This window comes from Pinus tabuliformis, chromosome 9 (genome assembly GCF_031772625.1).
Source record: "Pinus tabuliformis cultivar Carrire ecotype Pingquan chromosome 9, CPIR1, whole genome shotgun sequence".
Taxonomy (NCBI): domain Eukaryota; kingdom Viridiplantae; phylum Streptophyta; class Pinopsida; order Pinales; family Pinaceae; genus Pinus; species Pinus tabuliformis.
In genome coordinates, this window is record NC_142307.1 from 41732728 (window position 1) to 41755441 (window position 22714).

The 22714-nt window shown below is 38.2% G+C and overlaps 1 protein-coding gene across 2 annotated transcripts in view; it reads right to left on the reverse strand.

Moving 5' to 3' along the window:
- Nucleotides 1-22714, reverse strand: part of LOC149147053 (zinc finger transcription factor YY1-like) — a 261512-nt gene that overhangs the window by 62631 nt on the left and 176167 nt on the right. For both annotated transcript variants that reach the window (XM_089440009.1, XM_089440008.1), the window contains 2 exons: nt 18843-18994; nt 18519-18608 (listed from right to left, as the gene is read on the reverse strand). In XM_089440009.1, the coding sequence (XP_089296135.1) occupies nt 18519-18608; nt 18843-18994 (242 nt within the window). The remainder of the gene's footprint in view (nt 1-18518; nt 18609-18842; nt 18995-22714) is intronic.

Below are 22714 nucleotides of genomic sequence, written 5' to 3' on the forward strand. Positions count from 1 at the left end.
AAAATAAAACAAAAAAATAATAATAAAATTAAAAATTAAAAATACCAGACAACAAACCCGTGGACTGCGTTACCGACCTCCTCCTCTAGTTGTTGTTCAACACACCGTTGGAGCCACCAAAATGTGAACAGTCAGGCCACCCACCCCTCGACAACGTTGTTGTTGCTCGTTATCCCTTGAGCCCTGTCTTTTCCCTGTTGTCCAATTGTCGTTGTCCGTTGAATACTAAGCATCTACCCACATCTGGCACACAACCATCTCGCAGCCCATCGAGCTGCAGTCAGATTGTTTAAGCCCTAATTGCCAAAACTGGTGGCACCTGAATATGTTGTCTAATGCTGAGTTGTGTTATGTTCTTCCACTGGCAACCCGACACGCCGCATAAACGAACGTCGAGCTGCATTTTGTTCTTCCGCTACCAGTCACCTTATCCACGCCATCACTGTTGTCCGTCAACCCTCCATCCAACTACGCTGTCAACGCCATCGTTGTAGGCCACACATTCCTGTCAGTTTGAATGCAGTCAGAAAGAATAAGTCGGGTCAACGGTGAACCGATACGGTTTTTCGTTACAACTTTTGGTTCTTCGTCCATTTTAAACAAAATATATATCATAACTATATATTCCATAATTAAATTAATTTAGTTTATATATATATATATATATATATATATATTATATATTATTAAAAAATGAGTTTATAAAAAAAAGAGTTTATTAAAAAAAAAGGTGTTTAATAAAAAAAAAGGAGTTCAATAAAAATAAAAATAAAAAAGAGGAAGGAGAGAGTTCATAATAAAAAAGGAGAAGGAAGGGGTTACCTTTTAACCCTAAGCTTAGCGACAAACACAAAAGAAAGTTCTATCACTGAAGAAAGAGTCTAATTTGAAGATGAACAGAGAAACTATGGATTCCATACACAACTCTACATTCTGGACCAGATGTCCATTTTGTGGAGCAGGAGATAACTATTTATCGATATACAAAAATCGCACAATACCTTTTCCTAAATGTCGAAGATTGTTTACTTTAAAAGAATATCAAGATAGCACCCAGACACAAGTTAAAGAATTAAAAGAAGAAATCGCAAAACTTCAACAAAAGAGAAAAACCTCAGAGAAGAAATTTTGCATCTAAGGAACCATAATGCGAAACTTCTTGCACAAGTCAAAAAGTGTAAAACTAAGAAGCACAAGTTAGAACAAGAAAATGAAAATTTTGACAGAAAATTCAACGCAAGTTTATCAAAGAAAGAAGAGGAAACTTTATGCTTAAAAGACCTTAACAAAAAATTATTATAACAAATCAAGTGTTTAAAAGACGAGAAGCTTGAAGGCCAAAAAAAAGTTGACTCAGAAAATGAGGAATGCTTACGTCTCAAAAATCATAACCAAAATATGCTCAAACAGTTTAAAAAACTTAAGGACGATAAGAAATCATTGACGAATAGGTTCGAAAAAATTGTTGCAAAAGAAGCATCAAAATCGCTAGATGTAGTAGTCCAAGTTGGGGAAGAAGAAACAAACATCAACCCCACTAATCTCATAAATTCAGGCAAATCCAAATCCTACAAAAGTAAAGATGTACTTGGAGCTTTCTGTTCAAACAACCAACATTCCAAGTGATGATTCAGTCGCCAACTCAACAACAATAGCCACTGAAGAAAATTAGGAATCAACCACTAACATGATAAGGGGAAGTCCAACCAAAAGAATTATGTATCAACATCCGAATCACAAGATCATACTTTCCCATCAATCTACGTACCAGTATCGCTCAGAAAATAAACGACAAGTTTATGTTTCCAGGAATAGTGAAGTTTGTAGAATCCAGTCCCACGATAACGATTCATCACAAAATTTGATTCCGCAGAAAATCAATCTAGGATGGTCCGATCCATTCTCAGTATGACAATTTTATATATCACTCCAAGGATCATATCAACTTGTATCAACAAAGATGATCGTCCCAAGGAGAGAAGACATTCGCAACAGATAAGAGTTCAAGTCTTTTCATCAACAAGCTTTGAGGACAAATCTTTTTGAAGGGGAAGGCAATGTTATGAACATAAATTATGTAAAAATAGATAATAAATAATAATCATAATAATATAAATATAATAATAAATAATAAGTGAATTAATTAATGGTTAGTTAGTTAATAATGAAAAGTCATGTCTTAGAGACATGCCTGTTCGTGAAAGGGTACTTACCTGGCTATATATACAGGACCCTCATTCTCATTTGTAATAATCCTACAACAATTCTTTATACAATATACAATTTAAAATTACTAACCTACGATGGATGTCTTTGTCTACGAAGTATTTTAAATATTTTCGTTGCGTATACAACTTTTGGTCATTAAAAAGAAAACATAGATTGTTTGATAACCTAAATCAGAGCACCTTTAAAATGAACTATGAGATAAATTATGGTTCAACCGAACATGAAGACATACATTTAAAATATGGAAATAACATGAGGCAAACTTTCTGATTCCATTCATTGATGAGATGTTTGACGAACTCCATGCCGCAAAATACTTCTCAAAATTAGATTTGAGATCAAGTTACTATCAAATTCGAGTGAGATTAGAAGACGTCGAAAAGACTGCATTTAGAACTCATGAAGCGCACTATGAGTTTACGGTTATGCCATTTCGGTTAACAAATGCGCCAGCCACCTTCCAGGCAACCATGAACGAACTTTTCCACCCATACTTGTGACAATTTGTGGTAGTCTTTTTCGATGATATTCTCGTTTACAGTAAGACATGGAAGGAGCACTTCAAGCATCTAGAGGAAGTACTATCTGTATTAAAGAAGAATCAATCTTAGGCCAAGTTACCAAAATGTACTTTTGGGCAAAAGGAAGTTGAATACCTAGGACACATTATTTTGAGAAAACGATTTTATCGTGATTTTTATACGAAATTATAGCAGGTAATTTTTTTTGGCCGATTTTTATGAAATTATCGCAATAATTTGAAATTATCGCGATAAATTCGAATTTATCGCGATAAATATCGAAATTATCGTGCGGGTCTTCGGCAGCGAGGTTTTATAATGTTTTTTGGGTTTCTTTATGAAATCATTTGCACAGTCGCGCGCGGAGGGCAGAGGAGAGCTGGGAGACGTTGCTGGAGAGGGTTTGAAGCTGATTCAAGTGCTTAGAGGAGGAGACCAATTTCTCCATAGAAACGGTATGTGGATCAATTTTTTTTTTTTTTCATTGTTTTTGTTTTTGTATTTTTTCATTGTTTTGGGTTGGGTAACTTGGTATGGGCACCAATTTCTTTTAGTTTTCATTGTTTTTAAAGATTGTTTTTGTATTTCTTCATTGTTTTTGGTTGGGTAACTTGGTATGACTATGGGAACCAATTTTTTTTTGTTTTCATTGTTTTTAAACATCGTTTATGTTCTTTTTCATTGTTTTTGCCATTTGGTTGGGTAACTTGGGTTTGGAATGGTTGAGTAACTTGGGTTTGAACTTTGGAATGGTTGTTTTTGGTTGGGTAACTTGGGTTTTCATTGTACAATGTAAAAATTAAAAATTAAAATACTAAATTGTAAATTTGTAACTTGTAATTTTGTAAATACTAAATTGTAATCCTTATTTTCCCATAGGTTCACAACTTCACCGAAACACCATTCAAGTTTGCAACTTCAAAGTTCAAAAACAAACATGCCAAGGAAATTGGATCCTTTCTGGGAATATGGTGAACCTGATGCTCCGAATGACAGACTAAACTTGACTTGCAAGTTGTGTGGCCACTCTATGTCCGGGGGGGTGTACAGGTTGAAGTTTCACCTTGCACAAATCCTTGGAAAAGATGTGGGGCCTTGTACAAATACAAATCTTGAACTCATCGAAAGAGCCATGAGAGCATTGGAAAATTTCGACCAGAGTAGAGAAGCCAAAGAAGAAATCAAAAGGCAACTGAAAAGGTCAGCTGAAGCAAGTGGCACTGGTTCTACTGTAGCATCAACCAATCCGGTAGCTACCACATCATTTTTTGTTCCTCGAACCACACCTAGTTCACAGCCATCTATCAGTTCAATGCTAAAAAGAACTGAGAAAGAACAAGCTGACAAGTCGCTGGCAAAATTTCTCCTCTGGAGTGATATTCCTTTCAGCATTGTAAGGAATAATCCATTTTTCCAGCCTGCTATTGATGTTATTGCAACTGTTGGCCCAGGGTACAAAATCCCTTCTTATCATGATTTCAGAGGCCGGATTCTTCAAAATGAAAAGCGTGACTGCACCCAAAGATTGGAGGATTTTAGGGCATCATGGTCACAAATAGGATGCATTGTTATGTAAGATGGTTGGATTGACCAAAAGGGGAGAACCCTTATAAACTTCTTGGTCAGTTGTCCCAAGGGGACTATGTTTATCAAATCTATTGATGCATATGCACAAATCAAAGATGCAAGAACTTTATGTGATTTGCTAGATGTGTTTATTTTGGAGGAAGGTGCAGAAAATGTTGTCCAAGTCATAACGGACAATGCTACAAATTATGTTGTTGCTGGCAGGATGCTTATGGACAGGCATCCTACTTTATTTTAGACACCTTATGCTGCACACTATATTGATTTGATGTTGGAGGACATAGAGAAAATTCCCTTTGTCAAAGATATTGTTGATTCCAATGTTTTACAAAACAGACTCGGATTTAGACTCGGCCGAGGATCGACTCGGACTCGAACTCGGAAACGGCAATGACTCGGCCGGCTCGATTTCAATGACTCGGTCGTTGTAAAAAATACATTAAATATTTATTTTTTTTATAAAAAAACATAATTTTAAATATTTTAAACATAATTTTAAAGATTTTCATTCAAGTTTCCAAACACACAACATTATAATATACATGGAAGACAACATATGATCAAAGTAGGCTCATGAACCAATCCATTATATCAAAATGGTACGATGTACCCAATGGCAATAGTAAATACATAGTCAACTGTAGTCTGTCATACATGATCAAAGACTCAAGAGTCAAAACAAAATACAAATAACCAAGGAGGCTAGTAGCTACTGGCTACTGCCAGAGGAGCCAAGATCATCTCGACCAATCTCTGGATCATCATCATCAGAGCCAGACAAGGGGCCCCATGGCTCCTCCTCATCATCATCGTCTCCAACTGCAACTGTAGAAGTGGTGCCAGTACCAGTACCACTAGGCTGTGCAGCAGATGCAAGCTGAGATAGAGTACAAATGCGGCTGCGCTTCTGTCGTGGCTGAGCAGAGGAAGGCGAAGCACCTACAACTGGAGTCCTACTAGCTGGCTGTGAGACTGAGGCTGGTGGATTGGGATCTGCATTCAACTGAACACGCTGCAGTGGATCTCCAACATCAATTTCATCAAGATCCTCATCAGGATCAAACTCTGGTAGACGACTCTCCACTACCCAATCTGATGTTGGATCAATGTCTTCCAACACAATGGGATCTGAATCAGGTCTTTTGTTCAGCAATTGGTTCCGTCTGAGCCGAAGGTTGTATTGGACAAAAACTAGATCATTCAACCGTTTTTGCTCCAAACGGTTTCTCTTCTTTGTGTGAATCCTCTCAAAGACAGACCAATTGCGCTCACACCCAGATGCACTGCAAGTTTGACTCAAAATACGAATTGCAAACCTTTGCAATTCAGGGCACTGGCCACCAAAGGCCTCCCACCATTGTGCTGCAAAAAACATAGGAGTGTAATGAATTATGAGTTAGATGAAGGCTGAAGCTCAACAAAATTACAAATTATATCTAACTTGAAATTGAGAAATTGAAAATTGAAATTTTTGTTTACCTGGCTCATCTGCTTCTCTTGCAATCTTTGCTAGGTTCTTCCCAAAGGTACCTGTTGCATTGCTGAAGGATGTGACCTGCTGATGTATCAGTAGATGATCAGACTCCGATGGGACCATGCGCTCAATGCAATCAACCAGTCCATCTCTGACCTCCCCCCTCAAAGCTCCTGACTCCTTAGCTTTATAATGATACCGTGGGTTCAAAAAATACCCAGCTGCATGTATAGGGCGATGGAGTTGATTGTTCCATCTTTCATCAATGATTGCCCAAATGGGCCCATACTTTGCCACTCTATCCTTGTATGCTGCCTTTATTTGCTTCTTTGCTTGATCCATAGCCTCATAAATGAAGCCCATAGCCAACCTTTCCCCATCCACCAACCGCAACACCTTAACTAGTGGCTCAGCAACCTTCACAATCTCTGTTGCCTTTCTCCAAAAAGTTTCATCATGGACTTTCCTTCTCAATTCTCTGCCTTCTGGTTTGTTAGACCAACTGCTATTATTCCAATCATCACTGGAAAACATCTTTTGCAAGTTTCTATGTTGGGAAAGCATAGATTGCAATGTCAAAAAATGTGTAGCAAATCTAGTGATGGCAGGCCTAATAATATCCTTGCCTCCAGTGTGTTTCCTCATGACACTCAAAACCAGTGTATGATTGTAGATAAATTTTGTTATGCTTTTGGCATTATCTACAGTGTTTCTGACCCAATCTAATTTCCCAATATCCTCAAGCATGAGGTCTATGCAATGTGCAGCGCATGGGGTCCAAAAGATGGTCTTGTGTTTTTCCTCTAACAGTCTACCAGCAAGAACATAGTTAGAGGCATTGTCTGTGATGATTTGAACAACATTAGCCACCCCCACACCCTGAATAACCTCATCCAATAGCTGAAACAACAAGTGGCCATCTTTTACCTTATCAGATGCATCAACTGATTTTAAAAACATGGTTCCCTGTGGGCAGAAGACAAGAAAGTTTATGATGGTACGGTTTCTTTGATCAGTCCATCCATCTAACATGATGGTACACCCTGTTCTTGCCCATGATTCCTTGAAATCTTGCAAATACTCATTAATTGATGTAATTTCTTTCTGCAAACGAAACCCCCTTAGCTCTTGCATAGTAGGGCCTTTGAAGCCTTTTCCAGCAGCATGTATGGCCTCAAACATAGGCTCATAATATGGTGAACGAGCAGCATTAAAGGGGATATCAGCATCATACCACCATCTAGCTATGTAGTCACAAGCAGTCTCCCTCAATTCTTTCTTCCAATGGTCATCTAAAGTGGGCTGAGAAAGACCTTTACTAACTTCAGGACCATGTGCATCTGATGGAGAGGAGCCTGAGTGAGTGAAAAAACTTTTGATAGTCCCATCACCCTTCATTCTACCCTTTCCCTTATCTTGAACAGAAGCAAAAGAGGGAGGAACATAACGGAAAGGGTTTGATGCATCAGTTTGAGGGATAGAGGAAGAACCCTCAAACTCATAGTGGGGGTTGGCAGCCATCATTCTTTGTATCTCCCTCTTCCTCCCAATTTCAGCCTGTATCTCTTTTTGCCTAGTCTTTTCTTCTTGAAATTTTTCAAAGCTTTCCAACAAAGTCTTTCTAATCTCCCCAATTTCGGGGGATTTACATGCAGTAATATTGCCTTTAATCCCTGCCAAGTGTTGTTTCAGCCTATGAATCCCCCCAGGACCTGACTTAATTTTCCTATGGCAAAACTTGCAACACATCTCATCATCAACCATTTCAACATATGCCCAAGCAGCATCTTTTGCTCTAGGTGCCATTTTTTGACTAGGAAAACAATCTGAAAATGAAAAAAAAAAAAAAAAATTGATTCAATGTTCATTTATTTGACTAAAAACACTCTCTAAGCTATCTTTATATGCACCTAAAATTTAATAAGTAAAAACAGATTTATAGAGGTGGAAAAAAATACCTCCAGGCACAAACTGCCTCCTCAAACTTGCTCCAAAAATCAGCTCCTCAATGCTGCTCCAAATGGCTGCCCAAGAAGCTCCTCACTCCAGCTACAATGCTCCTCCAAGACTCCTCACTGCTGCTCCAAAACAAGCTCAAGAACTGCTCACTAACTCTCAAAGAAGACTCTCACTCAAATGCATAAGACTGCTGTGAGTGAAATGAGAGCATTTGGCTGTCTTAAATAGAGTTTGGGAGGGGGAAATGGACCCCAAATGCATTTAACAAATCACAATAACCTTTTCATGTCCACAAACCCTAACTAACTCAGCTCCAAATCAGCAAAAAAGTATTTTTTTTTTGGTTAAATCGCTGCCCAGCCGGTCTGCTATGACTCGGCCGTTTTTTGACGGGACCCGGCCGGGTTGACCGGGTCAGCTATGACCCGGCCGAGTCATTGGCTGACCGGCCGGGTCATAGCTGACCCGGTCAACCGAGCCGGGTCAAAGGCCGTTTCAAAATTTTTTTTAATAACTCGGAACGAAACGGCCGTTTCCGTTTCGGTACGGCCGTTTCGTAAAACACTGGTTGATTCATCCAAAAGCATTACAAAATTTATATATAACCATACATCTGTGCTTAGCTTGATGAGAAGATTCACCAACAACAAAGAGTTGGTGTGTCTCGCCATTACACGGTTTGCCACCAGTTTCATATCTCTTCAATCCCTCTTGAATTCTATGTGGGATGTGAAGAGAATGTTTCTTTCAGAGGAGTGGTGTGCTTTGCCAATGAGCCGCAAACCAGAGGGAGAGGTCGTATGCAGACTAGTTTCATACCAAGACTTCTGAGCGGGAGTGCAGGAGGTGTGCGCTGTTACTGAACCTTTGGTAAAGGTTCTTCGATTGGTTGATGGTGAGAAGCCCGCAATGGGCTATTTGTATGAGGCCATGGACAGGGCCAAAGAAGCCATTCGGGCCTACTATGATGGTAAGGGAGATGATAGGTTTCAGAGACAACTCCTCCTATGGGGAGTGATTGATGAGCGATGGAACAACACACTCCATCGTCCCATTCATGATGTTGGGCTTTTCCTGAACCCTGCATTTTCTTATGCATGTGGGTTTGATTTTGATGCTGAGATCATGGATGGATTCTTATCCTGTGTCCAGAAGATGGTGCGATCTCCAGAACAACGTATAGAAATCTCTAAACAAATTGAGACATATAGGATGGCAGGTGGCACATTTGGCTTTGACATAGCTGTCACTGATAGGACGATTAAAATGCCAACTATTTTTTAGTTTGTAACTTTGTTTCAAATTTCATTGTCTCTTCAAATTCCATTTTTTTCTTATGTTTATTTAAAATTTTATTTGTAATTTTGTTGTAGATGCATAGTGCAAAATGTATGGTGGCAGGGTACCCCTTCTGCAAAAGCTTGCCATTCGCATCCTCAGCCAAACATGTAGCTCCTCAAGATGTGAGCGCAATTGGAGTGTATTTGAAAAAATACACAACAAGAAGCGCAACAAGTTAACACTTAAACATTTAAAATATTGCAAATTTCCAAATAAATTTTTGAATTCATTAAACAATATTTTTTTTATAATTATTAATTATTATTTCATGGTCTTTGTACAGGTTGGAGTCCCAGCGCCTTAATGACATGGTCTATGTCTACTACAATCTTCGATTGTGGGTGAGGCAACTTGAGAAGACACCTGATGTGGAGGCCATCTCATTGGATGGGATTGACACCACTGCTGCATGGAGGGTTGAGGCCGAGAGGCCTCTTATGGAGTCTGCTGATGATTGGTTAGTGCAGGATGTAGTGGAGGGGGAGGAGGAGCAGGAGGAGGAGGTGACACCACCTGCCCGGGCTACCACTACCACCAGTAGAGGACGTGGTCTACCTCCTATAGTTCCTACTTCTAGTTCTTCAGCTTCTACAGCACATCAGACTCCACTGCCATCTCCACTAGCACGAGCACCAGCATCTACATCTAGAGGGAAAGGGAAAGCTGTGGCATTTTCTCGCAAGAGGGGCAGAGGAAATCAATAGGATTAGACTTTAGTTATTTTCTTCATTTTATTGTATATGACATTATTACATGATGAGATACATTATCATATTTTTTGTGATATTTTGAGGCTGAATTGGGACTCAGGAGTCAGGTCTTACTATTCAAGACATGATTCAACGTTATGCGTGATTTTAGCACTAGAAATGATATTAAACATCTTATATATTAGTTCTTTTATCATATTTATGTGTCAATGTATTTATTTTATGTTGTAGATGGTTTAGATATTAAAAAAAATGAAAAAAAAAAAAAAAAAAATGAATATTTTTGTACCAAACGATTATTTCCGATTATTTCCCGATAATTATGATTTTTTCCGATTTTTTCCTCGCACCGATATTATCCCGATAACGATTAAAGCAACATTGATCCAGGGAAGGAGTCAAAGTGGACCCCAACAAAATAAAAGCAATCAAAGAATGGCCCAAACCCAAGAACGTATCAGAACTAAGAGGATTTCTAGGTCTAACTAGGTATTACAGAAGGTTCATAAAAAACTATGCACATTTGATGGCACCCCTAACCAACTTGTTAAAGAAAAACACTTTTCAATGGAATAACCAGGCACATGAATGCTTCGATAATCTAAAAGAAGTGATGTCAACCACTCCGGTACTAGCAACTCCAGACTTCTCCAAACCATTCGTAGTCGAATGTGATGCTTCAAGAATCGGAATTGGAGCCATATTAATGCAAGACAACCACACTATAGCATTCAAGAGCAAGAAACTTAACAAGCGAGAAGGCTTGAAATCAACTTACCAAAAGGAGATGCTTGCCATCATAGATGCTTTAACGAAATGGCGACAATACCTACTCGGAAGTAAGTTCTCAATCAAAACTGATCACAATAGTCTTCAGTTTTTGCTTCAACAAAAAAAGTTGTCAACAGAACACCAAAAGTGGATGGAGAAACTTTCAGCATTCGACCTAAAAATATTGCACAAAAAGGGAAGAGAAAATGTTGTAGTTGATGCACTCTCACGTGAGGATGATGACAACACAATATGCACCACCTTGGTAGTTGTTCTTGAGTGGTTAGACGAAATATGAGACGAGTATCCGAAGGATTCAGATTGTAGCTCTATGATTGAAAACATCATTCAATATGCCAATTTTGAATGGAAAAATGGCATACTATTGTACAAAGGTAGGATTTACCTAACCCCAACATCCAAAATTAGAATGAAAATTCTAAGGGAATCTCACAATTCTCCTGCAGTTGGGCATGTTGGATTCTTCAAAACTTACTACAACATTCGACAATTGTTCTATTGGAAGGGTATGAGTAAGGAAGTCCAAAAATATGTTGCAGAATGTGATGTTTGTCAGAGGAATAAGAGTGAAAATATCCCAACCCTTGGTTTACTACACCCATTACATATTCCAAATCAAAAATGGGAGGAAATTTCGATGGACTTCATTGAAGGACTACCTGTGTCTAACGGTAAGGACAAGATATTTGTCGTAGTCGACAGACTCACTAAATATGCCCATTTCATGGCAATCAAAAAAAATGACACAACTAAGCAAATTGCGGATGTGTTTTGTAAAAACATTTACAAACTACATGGGTTTCCCAAGGTCATTGTCAATGATAGAGACGCAAAATTTAAAGGCAATTTTTGGAAGGATTTATGCCACCAAGTAGGAATATCTCTCAACATGAGTTCAACCTATCAACCCCACATAGTCGGTCAAACTGAAGTCGTAAATAAATGCTTGGAAACATATCTTCGTTGTTTCGTCGCCGACAAACAAAACAAATGGACCCAGTAGCTACACCTAGCAGGATGGTGCTATAATACCACCTATCATACTTCAGCTAAGATGACGCCTTTCCAAGCTTATATGGCCATGAACCACCCAGGTGGAAGGATTTTGCACTACTCGATTCTAAGGTACAAGCAGCGAAATACCACTTAGAAGAAAACCAAAGAATTATCAACTTGCTAAATGAAAATCTAACAGTGACACGTAATAGAACGAAACAACAAGTTGACCAGCATCGCATAGAAAGAGAGTTCGAAGAAGGAGATTGGGTCTTTGTTAGGCTTCAACCTTATAAGCAATTGTCATTAAAACAACAAGGGAAAAATAAGCTATCACCTAAATATTATGGCCCATACCAAATAATCAAAAAAATAAGTAGCGTGGCTTATGGACTGAAGCTACCAGACAACTATCAAATCCACAGCATGTTCCATGTATCAAGTCTCATAAAAGTACTGGGGAAAAATCAAATAGCTCAAACAAAGATACCCGAGACTAATGAAGAAGGAAGAATCATCTTAGAACCAGAAGGCGTACTAACTACCAAAGAGAAGGTATTACGGTCCAAGACTATTAAGGAGTACCTCATCAAATGGAAGAAACTACCAGAGGAAGACTCATCATGGGAGACAGAGCGTTTTCTTCAGCAACACCCAACATTACCTATGCTTTGAGGACAAAGCATTTTTAAGGGAGAGGCAATGTTATGAATTAAAAATTCATAACTCAATATATATATATATATATATATATATATATATATATATTAGTAAATAAATTAAATTAAGATAAGACAATTAGTTTTTAATAGACATTAGTCCCAAGGGATGTGTCTTTTGGCCTCATGGCCAGTCAACTCCTATAAAGGAGAACTGCCATAGCCTTGTAACAATCATCCTTTATCTGAATAAAAAAGTATATATATTAATATGTTGAACAAACATCAATGTTTATCAGCAATTTGATTGAGAGCAAGCAATTTAATTGCTCCACGAACCTTCAGACTGTTGTACTAGAGGCTGATGTCATAGTACAGGCCTGATTTGATCACAAAACTGCTAGACAAGAAGTCACTAGCTCGTCCCAACAATGCAAGACCAGGACCATCATACCCCCACTCATGACTTGAATGGCTCATAACCCTAGACTCACTTAACTTGACCTCTTAGAATATAAATGACCATTTGCATAACCTTTCACACACACTGACATAATTACATTCAATAATGAAAATTTTATTCTAAACTAAGGTACAGAGCTTGATCTTCTACAAGATCATAGCCAAACCTTTATACATTTATCATAATTTGAAAGAAAAAACTTCTTTTCTGACTACTATTACTATAGGATACTAACACCATCAAGCACTACTCACCTAATTTAATAATTACGATTCACATTAGTGTCAATTATTGCATATTACTTCCATTATTCCCATCAAGAACTACTCACCTAATTTCATAATTACAATTAACATTAGTGTCAATTATTGCATATTACTTCCATTATTCCCATCAAGAACTACTCACCTAATTTCATAATTACAATTAACATTAGTGTCAATTACTGCATATTACTTATTTCCAACTCATCTTATTACATTATTACTTACTACATTTACTACTATGTGAAATAGACATTACAATATCTAACACTACTATGGTAAGCATTCTGCAATCAAATGAAGAAAGAGCCACCAATGTACACAACCTAGCACTATCACACGAAAGGAAAAGACAAATCTCGAATTGATTGAAATTTGTTATAAAAATACGAAGAAATATCTTGCCTAAGAAAGCATGAGTATATTTTACTAATAAAGGTCAAAAAGGGAAAAGGGAAAAAAAATCACAAAGAATTGATAAAACAATGTTTATAGCAGCAACCGTATTGAACAATAAAGTTGTCATGACTTCATAAATTTTATAAATTGGCCAATATATTGCAATATCCATTGAATATATCAACAAACAAACTGTAATGAAAGTAAGCAATCCAAGATCTATGTCAAAGATAAAAGAAGATTGCAGTAATGAGCTTTATGGTCACCCTAATGATAGTCGTGTAATAGCTCATTACCAGTGATAGTGAGAAGCTATTTTCTCTACCGATGTTCTAATGTGAACACAATTTAGAGGGGAGGAATTATAATATACCTAATGTATATTACACATAATGACTACAAATCTATAATAATATAATAATAAACCAACAATCAACTCACTCAAAAAGTGAGATTCAACTTCAAAGAAAATTGAGCCTCATATTGGTTATCAACACCAATGAGCATACAAGTGGAGAGAGGAAAATGATCAAAACTGATAATGGACAATACCAAATGAATCGAGCATTCCCCACAAGAAGAGAACATGGTTGCATGGGAGTTGGAATAAGACCTCTCAAGCCTAGCACGAATCCAATAAGAACCACTCTATATTGGACCACTAGTCCAGTTAACAAATTCATTTTCATATTATTTCAATTGCAATGCTCTATTTGACGAGGATGCCCATTGGCTCCCTACATGTATGTAATTGCAATGGATGCTCTTTCCTATTTGTTGGACGTTGCTAGATTGCAAAGGAAAATAAGGGGTATTTCTTTGCCTACAGATAACTACCATCTAAATGTACACTTTAAATTAGTACTTTTTTCCCTAAGGATAACCAGCCTCTAAATTTACACTTTGCAGATGATTCACTCATAAGACCTAAATTGACTCAACAATATGTGTAGGGAAAGCTTTTATGTCTAGACACCTTGGCATGAGTGGAAGAAGCAATTGTTACTGAGGAGAAAGCAAAGGCCTTTCATGTGGGTCAATATGATGCCCTCCATTGATTGAATATAAGTGGAAGTTTAATAAATCTAGTGAGATTAATAGTTACTTAAGCATCCCCTTCAATGAGCAAGTTTATCTCACCAATTAGTGGAAGTGGACCATGGACACATTTTAGAGGAACCCTGGAAATGCTAGATTTTGAGGTTTCTCATAAAGTATTTACACCATGTTTGTAAGTGATTCATGAGATGTCGAGTGCATGCTGTATGGTTGACCCTTGGTATTCCATGATGGACTTACACATTACATGTGGCATACTCGAGTTTCTTGACATTATGTGAATGCTTTTATGACATTCTTCCTTGAAGCATTAGAGACCTACGAAGCTTGGTGACTACTTCATGTAGCTAGTACATGGAGTCAGATTGCTTGCTTGGAGGATGCCTTGCATTGGAGGAGCATTGGGCATTCTAGAGGAGGGTGTTAAACCCTAAAGAACATGGGGTTTGCTTGTTTATTTTCATGAAGGCTTACACTTTCTCAAGGACACTTAGGTTAAGCGACTGGACATGTAGACCTAGTGGTCTCTAAGGTGGCACATAACCTTGGAGATGTATTGAAGCTTTCAAGAGTTGGAGGAATGGAACACTAGACCATCGGGAGCAGTGTCGCGTAGGTTCCTTGTATTACTTCTCATTGTAGACTTCCCTTATTTCTCATATAAATAGATGAAGAAAAGAGTCATTATCATCATCAATCATGCACTTGTGCTTATTCTTCTTTACACTTGGGTTAGAGATCAAAGAGGACTACTCTCTCTCTCTCCTTTGTACTTTATCTCTCTTTGTCTTAAGTTGCTAAGGTTTTTTGGAGCATTCTTAAAGTCTAGGGCTAGTGTTTGATCCTTATGGAAGCATAGGAGTTAGGGTTTGGTCATAAATCTTAAATTGTGCTTGCTGAGGAAGATAAGATGAGATGCCTTTGATGTGGCCAAGGACTTGACAGTGGTGTTTCTAGCTAGTTGGAGTACCTTTGATGTGGCCAAGGACTTGACAGTGGTGTTTCTAGCTCATTGGAGTATCTTTGGTAGCTATGCCTTTTTTTCTCTGCCCAGCATGTGATATGCTGTCTGTACTTAAACTTCATCACTTGTATATATATGAAGTTTGCAGCTACCATTGTCTTCATGGTTTGGTAATTTTAAGCATTTGTTTGTCATGTTGATTTGACATAATTTAACATTGAAATTGTTAAGGGACTTAACATTTATATTGAAGGTTAATCACTCTAACAATAATATTGAAGATAATAGGGCAGATTTACTATTATAAATATGCATTAATTGCAGTGATATCAGATCTTCTTTATACATGAAAAGACTGTGCTAAAGGAATGAAAATTGTCGGCATATATTTGCTATATTCTCTTTTGCATTCCCTAATGTATCAGGTTGATGTGCAGTGAAATATTGTCCACTGTTTGCTACTGTAATTTATATTTCACTTCATCCCTAAGGCTGATAATTCATAGGGGTTAGATACATGGAACCTCTAAAGAGGTGAAATTTCTGATTTTGCAAAGGAACCTCAATGCATATAATTTCTATATGAATCACCTTGATCTTCCTGTGCCAAGATAGGTAAGGCTGTTTGACAAGATTTTGGCAGTTCGGCACATTCATCTCTGTCTCCTCGAGCAACACCAAATGGTTGTAGTGCATTCTCCAAATTTTACTTCAGGGTGAGTAGGCAGGGGCAAAAGGAGATCCCCAAGTGGAATGGGATGTTTACAGTGTACATGAATGACTTAAAAGTCACAATCGAACTCAAGAATTGACTAAGGGTCAATCTGGACTTGAATTGAAATCAACCGCAACTCAGTTTATGAACCAGTTTACTAAAATATACATAAAAGATGAAAACATATAGATAGATAGACAGCTAGGTAGATATGCATCGATGTAAATGAAAACCATTAGAGACAAAATATGAAATATCCATTCATTTGAAGCAAATAAACAAGGAGACGAGGAACTGAACTGGGCAGGGTGAGGCAGGGGAGTTTTAAGGCTTCTCTGCTTTATTATTGTTTTATTGCTCCAATTGTTTTGTTGGGGCTAGGCCTAAGCCAGTTCCTAGAGGAACTGGTTCAAGCATCAATCTGTTGCATCATATGGTCAAAACAGTGAACTGATCAATTGGGATTCCAGTTTGGTTTGTTTTTAAAACACTTTACACCTTGCCAAGGCACCAAGGGTGTATGGGAGTACCTGACATCAAAGTGCAAAGTATGGGTCTTGCAGGCAGGGGTATTACATACAGTGGAGGGGGATGCTCCTGGCAAGTCTTAGTTTGACAGTAGATTATGCCGGCTCAGGACATCAAAAAGGTAACAAAGGTGTTTTTCAGTTATGTGACATAATTGGGAATGCTCAAGTTTTGATGATTGCAGGTTATGCCACATAAGTCAGTGTGTGTACCTTGGACGGTTGTGTCTAATTTTCTTGCTTGGCAATATTAAGGGTCCCAAGATGCTATGGATATGGCATCACTACTGCTTAGGATGTCACCATCCACTAATGTTCAGTTGGTCTTTTGGTTAGATTTGCAGGAAAAGTACTGGCAAAGAAAAGTCTCTTCTTTTCAAAGGATTTGTGGGATTGAGAGAAACAGAAATGGTATTCCCGGAATGATCATCACTGGATCCAAAAGCTCACTAGTTGGGAGAAATTTGTTTTGGAGGATCTTTGGCATTTGATTACTGTTGAATGTCTTTCTAAAATGAAGTTATAGGGTTCAGCTCCGTTCTAGCACCACTGGAAAAGCCCTTCTACGTTTTGTGACAAAGGACTTGTTTGAAATGCTGAGGAATTGTGATGAAATTGCTACTCGTCTGAACAAAACGTAGGGAGTGAAGGAACCTGTGGTGCATTCATTGTGTAGATGCCAATCCATCTAGAAAATACACTCCTCTTTAAAACACAATGTGCGGGTGTGACTCTCCCTCCAACAATATCAAATGCAAGCTTCGTAAAATTGATGTGATAGATCTTCCTCTTGTTTTGCGTCTAAAAGACGAAATGGTGGAACAATTTTTTTGGAGATATCAGGTTACCAATGTGTTTTGGTCAAGGTTTCAGGCCAAGTATCACTTCTTTACTACCCCACTATCATGAAAAGGTCCCCTTCTGGGAGACACTAGGATGATTAGGGATAGTTGAAGATCCTTGTGGAACTCAATAGGGTTGCTCACTATTGCCTTTCTTAGGAAGCACTGATGTAAATTTACCTTTCCAAGGGATAATTCCCCATTCAGGTTAGAAGAGTTGACAAGTTTTACACAGGAGATGGCCTTGGTTCTGAAGGTCAAGCTCAGTGTTTTTCATCATAACATTGAGCCTCTCCCTATTGGTGTGCAGGTGCATAAGCTTTCCTTTTTGGTGTTTTTAGGACAGGATTTTCCTTGTACCCCGTATTGTTAGTGTGACATACATCTGTGACCCATGATGTACTTATTTGTTCCTCGAAGTAATATAAGCATCATTTCATATATATATATATATATATATATATATATATATATATATATATATATGCCACAGACTCAACCCTTCAAGTGTATCTATAACAATAATTTCCATTGCATTTGATCATCACTATCTTGTATTCGCATCTTGACATCTTGTGCACTTTGTGCACATTCATTCTATGTTTTTCGTGCAAAAAATAATTAAGGTTGTAACAACCACAACCACAGTGGCATAGATATTTAATGAAAGTAAAGGAAACAGTAAGTCTAAATCTTTAGAGGAAAAGAGATATTAGACTACTGTTCATCTAGAAGAGAGCCAATTTTATAAGAACATATGCAACATTTGTTGTTTTTATAGTAATTTCAAAAGTAAAGTTTAAACAAAAACATAAAGAAGAAGGCTTTTCTAGTCTTTCCTCCAGGAAGAATGATAAAGTATCTTCAAGACAGCCATGACCCATTCAAACTGAATGCATACGAATAAAAAGACCAGTTCGACATTCACTTCTCCAATGTGCTTCTCCATCAATCATTATTTAAAGTTCTTACTACTATCAATTCATTTATATTGAGCAATATAGTGATAGAGAGTCACCTTACCACAACCTTCAAAAGAGCACACAAATTGCTTTTCTCCAGTATGCATTAGTAAATTCCTTTTCAACTTAGTTGCATCTGGACATTTCTGTAAGCCATCAAATGTATTAGTATAAAGCATCCTAAAATGTTTGCAAGGGGTCAAATGTGTTGGAATAAAAAGATCTGTGTCAGATCTTAGAGTGATAGGCATGAAATCTGCAAACGTTGTCTTGATGAAGATGACATGCTCCAGTGAGTTTTTCTTTCATACATAATAAGTCTACTGTTCCACATCCTCTGTTACTGTAGAGGAAGTTGATGAATAGCTGGAACTGCTCACCGTATGTGTTTGGGCATGCCTCCTCATAGCTGTAGCCTCCGTAAAAATCCTCCCGCAGCCTTCAGCTCGGCATAAGAAGGCAACCTCGTATTCTGGTTCAGGTGGAGGTTCTTCCTCTTTAGGTCTCTCCTCTGGTTCTTTCACAGTATCCTCTATATAAACGAAGTAAACAAAACCAATACCAAATTAGGGTACATATTACCTTTTACTCAGCCAGGACTTGAACATGACTCGTGGATTATCAACATAAAACCAAAATGAAGATAACCAATAATCAAGCTGAAATATGCAACCAAAATGAAAAAACATACCTACAAGAAACATGTTTTTCATTCCTGACATTAGTACTTTATCTAATTTGGCACTACCATTGTCACTTGACATTAACTTTAGGGTCGAGTAAGCTACATTACCACTGCCTTTCAAACGTAATCCAAACATTCACAGGCAATAGTAGAGATCCATTACAGAAAACATATTTATTTACAGTTCCACTTTATAAGAAACATATTCTGATGTTTCCAAGAATAAATTTACTATTCATTTGCCAGTACCTTTAAAAAATAAGAATATAACACCAGAGAAAACTTGTTAAAATTTTGTGAATCGGGTTTTTGAAAACCTCTTGTTTCCATGTTTTCATCCTTTCAATTTCCCTCCAGAATAAATAGCCTTTCTAAAGTTCACTTTCCACTACCTGTCTACCTTCAAGATCTTTCGTCCTCATGTTTCAATGTTTTGCCAATTCCTCTTCTTGTCCTTTCACAATTGTAAGGCATGCATTAGCAGAATATAGTATATACAGATTGCCAAAAAATCAAACTAAATATTGCTAACCATGGGAACTCCACCAGAAGTATTTCAAAAAGTATATAAGGTAGAATGAAATCATTCTCAGTGAATCTATGGAGAGGAATTCACTTCTCTCTATTTGCTTCGAATATAAACCAAAAACCTCAAGCTTCTGATTCATACAAGCAACCCAAGATATGGGGGAGTAGAGCTAATTCCATCAAAACAGTCCCAAAAGTGAAAGTTCTAAATGCTATTTCAACATAATAGAACCTTTTCTTCTATAATTCCTTTTTGATGGATAAAAATCCATCAAATATTTCCTTTTAAATGTATTTTGCACAAGTATCACCTACCTTGTAGGAAAATCTTTCATAATTTTGACTGGTGTTGGAAATACTGAGAGGGGGGTGAATCAGTGTCTCTTTCAATTGTTATATTATGCCATCTAAGATTTTTTCACAAATGAGAAGCACTAATAAGTAATAACACCAGAGCACAAAAATAGAAAAATAACTTAAATAACTTTATTACTGGATATAATAGCGAGGACACCAATCCTCTTTTACAAGCTTCAGTCTGTCAAGTTAAAACTTCGATCCTTTGAAAACCAACCTGGTTTTAAACACCAATCCTCTTGTAGTAAGTCCAAGCATCAACTTGGTAGAGATGAGGAAACCAACCTTCTTAGGCTCCAACCTTTACAAATACTTCAAATATTTCTCAAAAAACTGATTCAAAAACTCCTCCACTATAGCTTCAAAGTGCTGCTTCAGAATGGCTCTAAGGCCTGCTCCAAAATGACTTCAAGGACTTGTTACCCACCACCTGTGGGTGACCCCATAGGAGAGATTTTCTCCTCGATTTATCATCAGCCAGCAGCCCCGACAGCCACCAGTGTAGCTGATATGTGTCGTTTATCTCTGTTCCATGACCCAATCGTATGTCCCCTCGCCCATCTGTCGAGAGCGTATGTTTGAAGATGGGCCATCCAATCCTAAAGTTGTGTAATCAGGTGCTTATGCTTGTTTTTCTTAGGCAAACATGGGTGTAGATTATTGAGTGACTTGGAAGGAAGAAGGGTTTTGACTGTAGTCTTGTTCCCTCACCTTAAATGGGGTGGTGGAGGGTGGCTGGGGGGAGTGGGGGGTTTAATCCTCAACCCTAGTACCATGGGATCTCCCCTACTGGCTTATAGCTTCAGGATGGGCACTACTTGGGAAACCCCAATTTTGATAGTGCAGTCCTGTTTTCCTGTTTCATATTTTTCACACTCCCCTCTGCACATTACATACCCTAATCCATCATCTTCCCTCTCTGGGTCCACAAGGCTCTAGTACTCCCCCTCCCCTTTGTGAAAATTCCTTGAAATGCAACAACTGTAATTTAATTTAACAGTTTATTGCTACGGCAACAACGAATTAATCACATTGCAATCTTCACAAATAAAAATACTGTAGAAGATAAACTGGAAACTGAGAAAACACTGGCAGACATACAAAATTATAACACCGTTATTTTTGCACAAAAGTCCCCAGAAAAATACAATGTGGGAAACCCAGTGCAGTAGTTGAGGGTTTTTATTATTAAGCAGCAGTGAGAAAATTCTGAGTACAATAAATGTCACCAAACTGGCGAATCTATCCAAGAGAAATACTTGCAAAAATTTGCTGAGGGATTTCACCCTCACTCCGAGCAATCCCGGCACTATCTGACCTCTGTAAGGCTAGTTGTCCAAGTCATCTACACAGGCCCTGCATCACCCTAGCGCTGCCTGCCAAACGCACTACTTGAATCGATTTCCAAACTAGTTGTCTTGCCTATTGTTAACTGGGAAAATGCTTCTCGTACCCTCTAGAAAACATTCCTGGCCTCTGGAACTAAAACGTCTTTCTCTTCAGCTGGACCAAACTACACATTTGAGGATTTGCACTACCTCTATTCAACCTCATGAGAGTCTTTGACTTGGAAGGAAGACGGGTTTTGACTGTAGTCTTGTTCCCTCACCTTAAATGGGGTGGTGGGGAGTGGGGGAGGGGCGAGGAGTGGGGGGGTTTAATCCTCAACCCTAGTACCATGGGATCTCCCCAACTGGCTTATAGCTTCAGGATGGGCGCTACTTGGGAAACCCTAATTTTGATAGTGCGGTCCCATCTTCCCGTTTCATATTTTTCACACTTCCCTTTGCACATTACATACCCTAATCCATCATCTTCCCTCTCTGGGTCCACAAGGCTCTAGTACTCCCCCTCCCCTTTGTGAAAATTCCTTGAAATGCAGCAACTGTAAATTAATTTAACGGTTTATTGCTACAGCAACAACGAATTAATCACACTGCAATCTTCACAAATAAAAATATTGTAGAAGATAAACTGGAAACTGAGAAAACACTGGCACACATACAAAATTATAACACGGTTATTTTTGCATAGAAATCCCTAGAAAAATACAATGTGGGAAACCCAGTGCCGCAGTTGATGGTTTTTATTACTAAGCAACAGTGAGAAAATTCTAAGTACAATAAATGTTGCCAAACTGGCGAATCTATCCAAGAGAAATACTTGCAAAAATTTACTGAGGGATTTCACCCTCACTCCGAGCAATCCCAGCACTATCTAACCTCTGAAAGGCTAGTTGTCCAAGTAATCTACGCAAGCCCTGCGTCACCCTAGCGCTACCTGCCAAACGCACTGCTTGAATCGACTGCCAAACTAGTCGTACTGCCTGTTGCTAACTGGGAAAATGCTTCTCCTGCCCTCTAGAAAACATTCCTGGCTTTTGGAACCGAAAACGTCTTTCTCTTCAGCTGTTATTCAGCCTCATGAGAAAAATTTTGGCCTTCTCTTTCTAACTCTTCGGAACTGGAAAACTTCCTCCAGACTAACTGTCTCTACCCCTCTCTAGCTCGGCATCCCCTCTCTGGCTCGAACTCTACTACTAGCTAGCTCGAACGGCCCAAGGAACTTGCACTGTTGGCTCTCTCCTGTGTGTATCTCTATCTACCCATTGACCTCTTCTTATAATCTGCAATTGGGACTCCAACGGCCAAGATTATAACTTAATCAATGGCTAAGATCATC